The sequence below is a fragment of the Spea bombifrons genome, chromosome 11 (genome assembly GCF_027358695.1).
Source record: "Spea bombifrons isolate aSpeBom1 chromosome 11, aSpeBom1.2.pri, whole genome shotgun sequence".
Taxonomy (NCBI): domain Eukaryota; kingdom Metazoa; phylum Chordata; class Amphibia; order Anura; family Pelobatidae; genus Spea; species Spea bombifrons.
The window spans coordinates 32,983,107-32,997,920 of record NC_071097.1 but is presented as its reverse complement, the minus strand read 5'-3'; the positions used below and the strand labels follow the sequence as shown (position 1 = coordinate 32,997,920).

Here is a 14,814-nt window from a genome sequence, read left to right as displayed (position 1 = left end):
TTTTATATCGAATTTTCTAATTTTCTCTAATCACTAGTAAATGATTTATATTCAAGTATTCAAGAATGGGTGATACACACATAGAAGGATTTTTTTTTAAGGAAATTTTTTTTTTAGTAAAACGAATCATTTCTTATATTATGCAAAATAAAATTAGTGAGTGAGTTTAAATCACCAAGATGTACCTGCAGACTAAATCTTCTGTTTCTGCTTTTCCATTTCTCTGCATGCGTCTCTTGCTAGAGGGGTTGAAAAAAAAAAGAATTAATAGATTTATAAAGACATTTTTAGCGTATTTAAATGCTACACAACATACAAAATATTAAACCCTATTTTCCTTTCATCTCTATAGAGGTTAAAAACATGTGCCTAACACACTTTTATTTATTCATCAATATTCAATATTATTAAACAAATACATGTTTTCCTAATATTACCCTAAGGGTTTTTTCTGCTATGTTTATTATATCACATGAAAATAAATTTATTAAATAAATAATAAAACAAAACTATTCAATGCGTTATTAATGCAACTTAAATATTGTAATTCCTGGTTTAATAAAAACAATATAAATGTATATCTGTGCGAGAATTTTTTTAACAATCTTTTTTTGCCAATATTTTTATGATTTTATCTGACCACCAAAAAACAAATAATTAGCAAGTTCCTACCATACATATCACAGAATAACAATTTAACGGCAAAAATGTTCCGCTTCTCATCTCTCTAAAACCCCAAGAAAAAGCTATGGCTGGTTACAGGCAGCAAAAAGACTGTAAGAAGAAACAGCTTTATTATACTATGTGACATGAAATCCTTCTGAGAATAAATTTTGAAATTGAGTGGAAGAGTGGCAGGCACTGCCATCTGGGAATACCTAATAATTCCCAGTGCTCACTAATACTCAGGGCAGTGAATTAAGCAATCTAATTCAGTATTTATTATCGGCTTGTGCTTACTTTCGAAATATTATCTATTAATAACTTCTATGTGCCATAATTCTAGGGATATAAGAACTAGGAAATCGAAAAGTATATCAACATATAATAAAGCACTAATAATAAACATGCAAATATGATGTAAATTAATAATGCAAGAAAATGATCTACAGATGCTATCGTTGGGGTTTGCAGGTATTATTATTATCCCTTACTTATTAAGTGCTAACATATTCCACAGCTCTGTATAATGTAACTATATGGTGGTTAAACAAAAACAAAAAAAACACACACATAAAACGAAAGTTGAGGACCCTACTCGTGATCGTACAATTTATCCTTATGGCACTGGCAAATGGGCTTGTGAGAAGGCAGAGGATGGGAAAACCATAATCATAAAAGAGCCCAAAAAGTGAATCCCATCGCGATACAGCAGTAAAAATATGAACCCCCTCTCCAAAAAACACGTTTGTCTAGCATTATTTCACCATATGTGCCACACAAAATACTAAAAGTAAATGTAAACATTTTCTTAAAAGCCCCCACCCTTCTCACTAAATTTATCATATATACCGTATTTGCTCGATTATAAGACGACCCCGATTATAAGACGACCCCCTAAAATCTAAATATGAATTTAGGAAAAAAAGAAAAAGCCTGAATATAAGACCACCCTATAGGAAAAAAAGTTTTACTAGTAAATATTAATTCATGTAAACTATTTTTTCATATTTAATAAAATCTATGATCCTCTGGCCTTAGGGCTAGGAAAGCAATGGAGCCTGAGGTGCTGGTTTGCCCCGGCAGAAATGCTGGAGTCACCGTGTGCGGTATTGCACGCCACTGCACATGGTGAGTGCACGATCTCACTGGCAGTCTTCTTTCACTTCCTTTTTCCCACGTACCATCAGGTCCTGGGGTTAAGATGCTTTATTTTTTAACCTGGCTAGGCCAGATAGTCCAGCAATGGTCTGCCCCCAAAATTATTTTTCTTTAATTTATATATCACTTCGTTTTTCACAAGTGCCAATTTAATTTCCCTTTATCTGATTCATGGCTTTTTGAATTCACAGCGAGGCCCTCACTATGTTTTGGACACTGTTTTCTTTTTAGAGGCAGTGAATCCTGGACTTTGCTGGAGGAGGATTGGGAGCCTTCTGGCCCTTTCCTCCCTTCAAAAAAGGACAGCAAAGGAGGCTCACCCTTTGGGGTGAAACTCAAGATCCGACCCTCCCATGGCGGGGGGAAGGCAATTGTCTATGTTCCCCGTGAGGGGGCTCAGTATCGTATTCTGGCTTCTGCTGCCCATGGCACAGTTGCAGCACCCAGGAGCACGCACCTCGGGCTCCAAAAACAAAACAAAACAAAAAAAAGCTGACTATGAGCCGTGATCTAGGTAGGTATTGCATCTCTTCCCGAGTTTTGCTTAAAGGTTGTCCTGTACAGCGGGCAATTACTTTCAAGGGATCCATGTATAAAGTGGATATAGAGGTGAAAGGTGATAATTATTGACCTTATTTGCATGTGCCTACCCAGAATCCCTTGTGAATGTGCATGTGCCTACCCAGAATCCATAGAACTCAAAAAGGATGTACTTCCCTTTTCCCCATGTTTTTGTACATATAACGTACTAACATTTAATAACTGAAAAAAAGTTAATAACTGAAAAAAAGTTAATCAAGTTATAAACTCGGCTGACCACTCGACTTCTTAGTGAATATACCCAAGAGAGACAGAGTGAAACCAGCCGTCCCTGAACGTTTGGGTTATGGCTCAAACATGTAACAAATTAAAGAAATCCCGTTGGAAACTCAACCTAAAAGTCTAATATTGGATAATTTAAACTCTAACATTCTATACACAATACTACATGTATGTTTAGTGCCTTATTCACAATGTGTTCATGGCCTCATTTGCTTGGTTTTTCTTTAATCATGGCATTATTCTACTTAATACATTAAAATAAAGTTTTATTGAAAGTTTTATCACTAAACATTTACAAAGGCAACTTTATTTTAGCAAAGTACCCTACCCTTTTCCCCTTCTGTATTCATGAGTATTATTAGCCGTCAGTGGCAGCACTGTTGTTCTCTCAAGTGTCTCAAAATCTGCATTCTCTGGATGATTACTTTTTTCTGTCAGACTATATAATAAACCCATTTCTTAAACCATTTCCTCTACTCAGACTCTGCATTTTCCTGGGCATCCCAGAGACAAACCAGATCATTAGAACCGGCCTTATAAAATGGTACGTAACATATACCGTATTTGCTCGATTATAAGACGACCCCGATTATAAGACGACCCCCCAAAATCAAAATATTAATTTAGGAAAAAAACAAAAAGCCTGAATATAAGACGACCCTATAGGAAATATTAATTCATGTAAATATATTTTTTTAATTTCCTTTTATTTGCCAACCTGCCCCCCCCCAGTTATGCCACTCTGCCCCCAGAAATGCTTTATACCCCCCCTATTTGCCACTCTGCCCCATGATATGCCTTATACCCCTATATGCCACTCTGGCATATAGGGGGTTAAAAGGCATATCATGGGGCTGAGTGGCATATAGGGGGTTAAAATGCATTTCTGGAGGTCACTCAGCCCCATGATATGCCTTTTAACCCAGCATGTACTGGCTGCCTTGGCTTGATAGGAGTGTGATTGCTGCTAACAGCAATCACACTCCTATCAAGCCAAGGCAGCCAGTACATGCTGGAACCTGGGGATGATAGTAGTGGGATTACAGCCTCCCTATGCCATGCTACAACCCCCACCCCTCTTACACATCCATGCTATCACACACAAACACACATTCACAAACATTTAAATACTCATTCATTCCATTAATCACAACTTCACACATTAATCACACATACTTACCCAAAAACCCTCCCCCACCCCCTTACCTGAACTGCAGATCTCTCACTCGAAGACTTCTGCAGGGGACCGGCTGTACCAGCAACTTCTCTGGCCCCGCCCCCAGAGGAGGGAGGGGGAGATAGAGTTCTGTGAGGAAGCTACAAGCTTCCTGTCCTCCTGCTTCTAACGGAAGAGACGCTGCTCGCGACCGGTAAGCAGCATGGCCCCAGCCATTTTTTGGGGGTCTGATTAGAAGACGACCCCGATTATAAGACGAGGGTTATTTTTCAGAGCATTTGCTCTGGAAAAAACCTCGTCTTATAATCGAGCAAATACGGTATTATTAAAGTTCATTTTAAATTGATGTCTTTTTTTGTCTTTCTAGCTCTGTTCTACGCACTGTGAAAAGTATATATTAAAGTCCCAAAGTTCCAAATATTTATTCCATTTTACTTTTTGTTTTCATAGTTATAAGAAAAAAAAGCAATTTTGCTATATGCCTAAGAAATAAAATATAGTATTTGATTGAAGTGCTTACATTGTTTTTAATACAGAAAAGGGTAACTATAAAAAGTTAACTTTAAAGAGCATTTTCTGTGTGAGCTGTTAACAGAATAACTGATATGAGGTTTAAACACATACAGTGGAGGCTCATATGTTCCTGTAATACTTTGTAAAGCATCAATGTGTGAGTGAGCAAAAATAGATATATAACTAAACAAGGATTTGCTCTAGAGAAGTATCACGGTGAAATGTGCCAGGTATTCTTTCATTGTTCAAGCAAGAATATTCCCATATGTTTTATACATAACCAGTTATATTTATGACATTTTATTGTACTTACATAGTTATATAGGCTGAAAAAAGACATGCGTCCATCAAGTTCAGCCTTTCCTATATCTGTTAATTTGTTGCTGTTGATCCAAAAGAAGGCAATCCCCCCCCCCCCCGGTTTCGCTCTTTCCAATTTTGCACTAACCAGGGGAAAAAAATTCCTTCTTGACCCCAAACTGGCAGTCAGATTTCTCCTTGGATCAATAAGCTGTTTCCCCATAATTACTGATTATATCCCTGAATATTATGTTTTTCCAGGTATCCATCCAGTTGCAGTTTAAACGTCTGTACAGACTCCGATAAAACTACCTCTGCAGGCAGCGAATTCCACATCCTTACTGCCCTTACTGTAAAAAACCCTTTCCTCTGCTTTAGTCTAAATCTCCTTTCTTCCAGTCTGAACGCGTGACCACGTGTCCTGTGCATAGTCCTGTTTATGAACAGATTTCCACACAATGGTTTGTATTGGCCCGAATATATTTATAGAAATTCTGGTTCTGATATTCGTACATTTCTCAGCGCTGACACAACCCATATCACATATGCCTATCTTGAATCTAAAGATTAGACCAATTAAGGTCTGATTAAGGTTTCAGTCTACATCAGACTAAATGGGCTGAGTGGTTCTCTCCGGCTGTGATTAGATCATGCTGGTTATCGGCAGTTTCTAAAATAAATACGCATACTGTATATTAAATATGGCTGTGCATGTATGCAACATTTCTATAATCCAAATTATGTTTTATCCTAGAATATATAATAAAAAAATGAAATCAGACATTAAGACAAATGTGAGTTTTCAATCCAAGCCTTTGGTGACGTCCCTCAACTCCAGTCTATAATTTTCTTCATGTTTCTTCTTAGCTATGCCGTCATTATTTTTGGGAATAAAACCATACTTTTTGTTATATTGTTGGATCCCAATCTTCACACCCCAATGTATATTTTTTTAATGAATCTTTCATTCTTTGACATTGCCAATGCCTCGAACATCCTTCCAAAGCTGTTAAATATTCTCCTTACAAAGCATGCGGCCATTTCGTTTGCGGGATGTATAACTCAGATGTATTTATTTCTGTCGCTGACTCTCAGTGAAATTATCCTGTTTGCAGCTATGGCATATGACCGGTACGTGGCGATCTGTCACCCGCTCCACTACTTTATACTGATGAGCCTCAAACGCTGTGCTTTGTTAATCATTGCGTCATGGAGTTTGGGTTTTATAGATACTGTGGGACATGCCGTCCAGATATCAAAGATGTCCTTTTGTGCTTCCCATGTAATAAACCACATTTTCTGTGATATTGCAGCGTTAATGAAGCTCTCCTGCAGCGACCCGTTCTTTGTGGAAATGCTAAACTTTATTGAAGGTTCGTTATTCCCGGTTCTTGCATTCCTTCTCACGTTTACGTCTTATGTATTTATTATAACCACTATTATAAAAATCAAATCAGTAGAAGGGCGACGTAAAGCTTTTTCTACCTGCACCTCCCATCTCATCTGCATTACTGTATTTTATGGAACTTTAATTTGTTCGTATATGAGACCCACATCAAGTTATTCACCAAAGCAAGACAAATTTTTTTCACTCCTTTACGTTGTCATGGTCCCGATACTAAATCCCCTTATCTATACTCTAAAAAATCAGGAAGTTAAAAAGGCCCTAAAGAAACTTAAAGACAGTGTGGTATTTGGATGAGAACATCAATGTGTATATTAGCTATTACATTATAGAAATTACTATATGGTTGATTGTAGGTTCTCATCGACATTACAGGCAGCCTCGCCAACAAAGAATGTATATTAAAGTGCTTTTCTCATTTAAAGGCATAGAGAAACCTAAATCTACTTTCAGCGCCCCACTATGTTGACCACCATTCTCCTAGCATTGGGGGTTATTTTTTGGAAGGGATATTCATGGAAGATGCTGGTACCTGTGGCAGGCCCAAAAAAAAAAGCGTTACATTAATATAAGGCAAGATCTAGCAAAAAGTTTAGAACCTAAATTATTAAGAGTATCGTAAACCACAGGGGCTATACACTCTCCTCGCACATGACGCCAAATGGGTACCCCTTTGGACCGAAAGCATGAATGCGAGAGGAAACATTTACTTTCTTTCTGACAAGAGTCTTAGCGTCTGGAAATTCCCACAGCCTTTTATTATCGGCTTCATCGTTTTTCGTTTAAATTGAACTATTACTCTTGTCATTGTTCTGGTTGAACGTTATTATAGTTATTATGCATATATTCTAACGCTATTTGCTTATCGTAATAGATTTACGATAGCAACTTCCTGCTTTAGACTTCCTGTTTCCTGTTCTAACCTCCAACCTGGATTCAGTTCTGTATCTGAACATGGATCCTTGCCCGGTAACAGCTTGTAGTGTCTTTATTGCAATAGCTGAAACAAATATTTTGGGAGTTGGAATCCCCCAAACCGTATGGTTCCATTTCTTTTTTGGTTGAATTTTAAAAAAATATTTTAAATAAATAAATGTGTCTTAATGTGTGTGTTTGTTATTCTGTTTTTTTTTTACTTATTTACTGTGTAGAAGGGGGTTTTACAGGTGGGGCACCTGTTGTTACAGGGTCACCATACCCAAGGCTGACCACAATTCATGCAGTAAAACAAGAACTACCTTTATTTCAAGCACATAGAACTTATATAGAGCCGTAATTCTATCAACATTCCTTTACCAGACGTTGTCAATAAACACAGAACCCAACCCCAAATCCCATCAGCTCGGGGAGTACATCGGGAATGGATAAGGTGAGGGGATTAAGAGATACAATGGGTTTCCCAGCCTGTGATATCCACCCCCTGTAGTGAGGCTGCCGTCTGGGCAAACAGGGCTGTGCCAGGTTACAAGATTGTCTCTTTGAAGGGGCGGAGCTGCAGCCACATTCAGACTCTGAGGCCGGTTTTACAATAAAGTACATTATAAAATACTACCGGGTCATGGGATCAGAAACAAGACACAGACGCGCTCCATGACCCGGCTAAACTGCACACGAATGCCCAACAAAGACCCCCAAAACACCCTCACCCAACGAAACGCTTTGTGCAAACTGCTCCCGACCCAGAGTTTCACAAGAATGTCTGTCTCTGCCCAGACAACTCCAGATTACCTTGCCCTGTCACACCTGTGACATCACAATCCCTAATCGATACATAACTGAGATTAGGGTATTTTATCAGCATGCCAGCCAGCCGAGTTCACTCGAGATCAGCTGTCAGCATTTTTAGAATTTATTTCAATATGTATTTTTTTGAATCGGTGAAGGTGCCAATCAGTTTGTGACCATTAATAGAAGTTTCCTGTGTGCTGTTAATCTCACTACAGGAATGTATTTCCATGGTCATTCTAATGTGCCACCACGTACGAGATCTGCAAATGCAGTTTGTCTCACAGATCACCGCAAAAAGAGGCCTAACTGCCCGTTATAACAAACAATCCATAAGTCACACTACTACAGACAAGAATTATCAGCCTTACTCACAGTTTTCGAACATGTCTATCGGGAGTAAACGGCCTCAATGGACCATACTATTCTTTGATTCACACTGACAGTTAGATGTATATATTAGTTATATGGTTGATATAAGTTTTAATATTCATTCACTCCAATTCGCTCCGGCTGTTTTATGGAATCTCCTCAATCAATGCTGTCTAGTGTTAGGGTTTTAATCGTCCTAATAAAATTCACATATACAAATACTGAGTAGGGTGAGGACAACACGATTGTCATGGGGATTTAAAGAGCATGTGCCAATGCTAATGGAAGAACATGGCCATTACGGCTAAAAAACAGGCACCAGTCTGGTAGCTCGCTGAGCCTTTACATGGCTGGGCCACATCTGATCTAACCACAGTAGAGGCTCACAAGTTTCCAGAAATCTCAATATGGTTTGAACACATGCTAATCTACACGCCAACATCACTGGATAATGTATAGACACTTCTGCATAATTAACTCAATTTATATTATTATTATTACTATTATTACTATTATTATTATTATTATTTTATACATATCATTTTTCATTCTTTCACCTGTGTTTAACTTTATATACAATATTGCGCAACACATTAGCTCTAGAAGAGTTACATTTACCAAATATTAAATAGAGCAAACCATATTAATGAGTTTTGAGTATTACTAGATGTTCCCAGATGGCAATATTAATTTTTCCATCACTTACTTACTATTACTGTTTTACTCTTCATCTTTTTAACCTACTCTGGGGGATTTCGTTTCTCTATCACACAGTATAAGAGGGCAGCAAATTACTGCCACACCATTTCTCCCATGGGCGCCGGAGGCAGATCATCAAAAGAGGTAATATGAAGATAAAAAGCCCATTTTTATCTCATAAGAAGGGTCTTTGTTGACAATAAGTTGTCATCCATGGCTGGTTATGGTAGGGCATTGCATTTTAATATTATTATTATTATTAATAATGTTAATGCAGATAAATGTCTAGCTGTTAGATAATATTGGTTATTGGATGATCGTTTTTAAAGGTATGGTGGAAAAGTGTTAACAGCATAAATAAATATATATATTTGCACAGATATATTTCTTTAATATCGAGTTACTGTAAGCATTACTGAATCCCTTCCATAAAGAGATAGATTAAATAATTTAATTGCAAATATTCTTTATGTTAACAGCACCGATGTATTTCACAGCTCTTTACACAGAAGAAGAATAATAATAATAAAACGACAGACAGTAAGTTTAAAATGTGGAATAAGAGACAAGGGGCATCATGGAGCTTACAATCTATCAAATCTAATTCTGTGAATTGCTGCATTGTATTTTAGTGAGCACAGGGTTTTTAGAAATTGTAAACATTTCTGGCAGCGAAAGACACTGACCCAAAAATTCTACCTGGAGCAGAGACATGTAACTAGGTAGGTTCATCGAGTTTGCAAAAATAGATAAATGATAAATAATAAATCAGCCGCTGTCCCTTTGATGTCTCAGAAAAGAAAGCACAAAATATTACATAAAATGTATTAAATTAATCGGTGGCAAGAATAGTCGAACCACACAGGAGGAGGGGCAACTGCTGCAGCAGAACATTCTCTTCTGTGTCTCGTAAGAACTTTTTTTTTTTGTTTTAAAAGAATTCATATTAAAGTCCTCACAGAGTACTGTAATAGGAAATCTTCTCTAGTAGGGGTGCCAGGGACATTAAACTGTCCCCTTGAGCCTCCTCCTGAGAGAATGAAAAAATGTGATGTTTTCATGCAGCACAAAGTAGTTATACTTTATTATTGTGCAATGGTGGCTTTCACACAATAACATTGAGAAGCAGAGTGAAATGGGTGGTCATCCAGCCATCTGACCTGATCTGGCCCATCTGCACAATTTTTCGTTAGACCAATGAGCTTAATTATTAAAAATCTCATGTTGAAATGTTCCAATTCACCTCTATACTCACTCATTAGGCAATAAACCCCTAACTGACATTTCTACCTGTGTATCCACAATTCCTCATGATGCCTTCGTTAGGAGTATGAAGGCCTTGACTGTCCATCTGGCACACCGGACAAATTCTCCAGCGGCAGATCGGGTCCTGTTGTGTAGCCCCCCGGCTGGATACCCCCAGCTCAACGCTGCTGGAGTTTAAAAGCATAAAATCCAGCTACACGTATCCAGCCAACGCGTACGTCATACAGCAGCCACTGGCCTTAAAGTGCCAAGGCCACTTTTCATCCTCTCTCAGGCCCTGGTAGTTATAGAGAAAACTAAAATATATTATTCTTTTTGCTTAATGTGTTTTAATTCGATTTCCCATAGAAAATACAACATAAAATGGAATTAGAAGATAAGCAGAATGTAACAGTATTTTTCATACAAGGCTTGACCGATTTCCCAAAACTGCAATTCACAATTTTCTTGTTGTTTTTGCTGAGCTATGTCATCGTTTTCTTAGGAAACATAACAATTTTTGTTGTTATTCTGCATGATCCTCACCTTCACACTCCTATGTACATTTTCCTGATGAACCTTTCACTGACCGACATCGGTAACACCTCGAATGTTCTACCAAAAATGTTAACTATTCTTCTAACGCAACGTAAGACCATTTCCTTTGAGGGATGTATGACTCAGTTGGTTATGTTTATATCTCTGACAGTTACTGAGGTTCTAATTCTTTCAGCCATGGCTTATGACCGATATGTGGCAATTTGTCACCCCCTCCATTACTTTATCTTGATGAGTTTAAGATACACCTTTATACTCATAGTTGCATCTTGGACCATTGGTTTTCTGGACACTACAGGACACGCTGTCCTTGTGTCTAAACTGTCCTTCTGTGAAACCCATCTGATTGATCACGTTTTTTGTGATCTTACAACATTGTTGAAGATCTCCTGCAGCGACACCTTTAAAGTGGAAATGTTAACCTTCATCGAAGGGGGAATATTTACCGTTCCTGCTTTCCTGCTCACTTTCATCTCATATATATTTATTGTTTACACAGTTCTGAAAATAAAGTCATCAGGAGGTCGACGAAAGGCATTTTCTACCTGTGCTTCTCATCTGACCTGCGTTACTATGTATTATGGAACCTTAATCCCTTTGTATATGAGACCCACATCAAGCTATTCTCCCAAACAGGATAAATTTTTTTCTCTTTTATATATTGTCTTGATCCCAATGCTTAATCCTGTTATATACACACTGAAAAACCAGGATATTAAAGAGGCTATGAAGAGACTAATGAACAAAATACATTTTTGTGATGCTCATTTTTAAAATAATTCAATTCTCCTACTTTCTTCAGAAATAAATGAATGTGTGTTCTGTTTTAAACATAGCAAGTCTCATTGCCCATTTTATACCGTATTTGCTCGATTATAAGATAAGGTTTTTTTCCAGAGCAAATGCTCTGAAAAAGACCCCTCGTCTTATAATCGGGGTCGTCTTATAATCAGACCTTAAATAGGTCTGACTATGAGACTAAGATCCAGATTCACCGCAGCTCTGCAGGGGACCTGGATCCTCCTGTCTTATGCCCCCCAAAACTTACCAGTGCTTCTGATTCGCGTAGACATCTTCTGCTACAGCCGGAAGGATGTGCGGTTAGCAGTGGGGGGTTGTCTGCGTCCATCGTGCAGACTTTCCCCAGCTGTCAGAGAGAACGCTCCTCACTGACAGCCGGGAAGGTCTGCGCAATGGACGCAGACGACCCCCGCTACTAACCGCACCTCCTTTCGGCTGCAGCGGAAGTTGTCTACGCGAATCGCCTAGACATCTACACGCTGCCCCGGCTACACACCGGGGAATTAGAAGCACCGGTAAGTAGGGGCAAGGTTAAATGGGGGCATAAGGCATTTCTGTAGGGAGAGTGCTCTATGAAATGCCTTTTAACCCCCTTAATGACACTCTGCCTCCCGAAATGCCTTTTAACCCTCTATACGCCATTCTGCCTCCTGAAATGTCTTATACCTCCCTATATGTCACTCTGCCCCCATAATATGCCTTTTAACCCCCTAAATGCCAGAGTGGCATATAGGGGTATAAGGCGTTTCTGGAGGCAGAGTGGCACATAGGGGGTCAAAAGGCATTTCATTGGGCACAGTGGCATATAGAGGGTTAAAAGGCATATCATGGGGCACAGTGGTATTTCTGGGGCAGAGTGGCAAGCCTGGGGGCAGATGTGCATAACTGGGGGGGCAGGTTGGAAAATAAAAGGAAATAAAAAAAATAGTTTACATGAATTAACATTTACTGGTAAAACTTTTTTCCTATAGGGTCGTCTTATATTCAAGCTTTTTCTTTTTTTTCCTAAATTAATATTCAGATTTTGGGGGGGTCTTATAATCGAGCAAATACGGTAATTATAATTTTTTTTATCCCTCTATTAAAACGATCCTGCGACAGTGAATGTGTACCACATGTAATAATTGGTATTTATAGGAAATCATAAACTGGAGTCTATTATAATCACATGGGGAGATGGATTCACAGCAAGTGCATGTGAGTTGGGAAAAACCTTTAGCTTCCATACACTCAATAGCAATACAGTCACGTTGATGGAACTTGACAAAAACAAGTAACTTGTGGATTCAGTTACCCTTAATTGGCTTGTAAGTTGCAAACCCGAGTTGAAACATGTGAGTCATCACCTAACGGTAATTTAAAAAAAATAACAAATAAATTAATACATAGTGTGGGTTGGGCAGGGGTTAAGAAAATAATCCTTGGGGTATAGGTCCCAATCACAATACTTCCTGCTCAGCCGAATGGTAAATGTATAATAAAGTACATATCTGAGGCAGGGACCCTCATCCCGTGCCTCCATCTCATCCCCTGTCTGTACCCACGAAATGCCCATTGGGGTGTGTGGAGGGGATGAAGTGGCAAAATATCCTCTAGAGGTACAGTGGTACCCTTTCCCATGGTTCTCCCTCTCCTTCTATTCCTGTCCTATGGAATGGCAGGGGAAGTTTCTGTAAACTAAAATGAAAAGTAAACCCCTATAAAAACAAAATAGTGTAAACAAAAATAATCCAGACCAGCTTCACCCCATCTGGGGTCCCTCCGCACGCGTGATTGTTTTTTTAACCAGTCAAATACATGGAAACATCCAACAGACAAAAGCAAGGTTAAGAAACATATCCTTTCTTAGTGTTCTATGCCCCTCTCTGCACTGGCGGCTGGTGGGTAATTCCAATGGGGGTTCACATGCTGCTGTTCCCTCTCCACAAACACACAGAATAATGGCGTTTCGCGCCTTGCGTCATTAGCCCCGCCTCCCCGCTCGCATCAGGGTGGGGAGACTCCGGGCTGGGCGGGGAGTGTGTTGGCAGGGAGCTGACGGCTGGGAGCTCCTCCCCCGATCAAATGAGCGGCTCAGCCGGCGCTTTGTCAAGAAATCAAGGTTTTGGCAATAATTGAGCAAATAGGGTCTTTCTTCTATCGCACGTGCCATCGAAGCATTTCAGCAATACCGTTTTAAGCTTAGGAGGCGATTGTCGATAGCCTCCTAAGCTCTTTTAGATCAGACGTCCGCCGCCATACACTGTATGACGGATGTTGACACCTGGGGGATCTGCAGTAGATTTCGGTGGTACTGAATGCTTGGACATCGCGGCATTACAGCAACACCATTTCAGCAAAGAAAGTGATCTTAGATCGCTTTCTAAGCTTATTTAATGCCATGACTTGCCAGGCATGCCATTGGTCGATAAGTGACTGTTTTTCATTGGTCGTTAAGGGGTAAACACAGAAACATCTTTACATATTGAACTGAAATTTAATTTGCATAAATAGTAAAATGATATTTTTTAAATGGCGTTACATATATAATTTATTTTGCCTTATGTACTTATTTAAAGCTATACACAATGGCATGCAACACGTTAGCATTTAGAATAACATTTGCCAAATATTTGTAGGGATAAGTCTGTTGTAAATACTAAATAGTTACTTATATACACTATATGGACAAAATATTGACCATTACACCAACAGGGACTTTGATGACATCACATTTTAAATACATAGACATTAATGTGACGTTGGTGCCCACTTTGCAGCGATAACAGCTTCCGCTCTTCTGGGAAGGCTATGCACACAAGACTTTGGAGAGTCATCCAGTAAAGCATTTTTTGAGGCCAGACACTGATGTTGGACGAGAAGGCCTGGCTTGCAATCTCCATTCTAGTTCATCCATGGTGTTCGATGGGGCTGAGGTCAGGGCTCTGTGCGGCCGGTCAAGTGCTTCCAAACCACTCATCCAACTCATCCAACTATGTCTTTATGGACCCTGCTTTGTGCACTGGGGCGCAGTCATGCTGGAATAGAAAAGGGTCTTCCCCAAACTACTTCCACAAAGTTAGAAGCATAACATTGTCCAAAATGTCTGGGTATGCTGACGGGGACATAGCTGCAAAGGGGGGAGGGGGCAACCACATATTAATGTCTATGTATTTAGAATGTCATTAAAGTCCCTGTTGGCGTACTGGTCAGGTGTCCCAATACTTTTGTCCATTTAGTGAATCATTATTTTAGCTAATTCCCTGCTCATTATTTGACTAAATGGGTGATTACTGGGTTTTCCCAGTTCACAGAACTATTTGTTCCATCGCTTACTATCACACAGTGCTACACGTCATACTCTGTATTCTCCGGAGCATTTCTTTTCTCCGTCACA

The 14,814-nt window shown here is 39.1% G+C and overlaps 2 protein-coding genes across 2 annotated transcripts; both read left to right on the top strand.

Moving 5' to 3' along the window:
• The first annotated feature begins 2,319 nt into the window (after positions 1–2,319).
• LOC128468274 (olfactory receptor 1019-like) lies at positions 2,320–6,335 on the top strand. The gene is made up of 2 exons (XM_053449963.1): positions 2,320–2,335; positions 5,422–6,335. The coding sequence occupies exons 1-2, from the start codon at positions 2,320–2,322 to the stop codon at positions 6,333–6,335; spliced, it is 930 nt and encodes a 309-aa protein (XP_053305938.1).
• Positions 6,336–10,463: 4,128 nt separating this feature from the next.
• Positions 10,464–11,411, top strand: LOC128468273 (olfactory receptor 1019-like). Its single transcript, XM_053449962.1, has one exon. It carries the CDS (start codon positions 10,464–10,466, stop codon positions 11,409–11,411), a length of 948 nt encoding a protein of 315 aa, XP_053305937.1.
• Positions 11,412–14,814: the final 3,403 nt, after the last annotated feature.

Excerpts from the sequence above, each read along its gene's own strand:
- LOC128468273 (XM_053449962.1), top strand. The coding sequence starts at position 10,464 with ATGGAATTAGAAGATAAGCAGAATGTAACAGTATTTTTCATACAAGGC.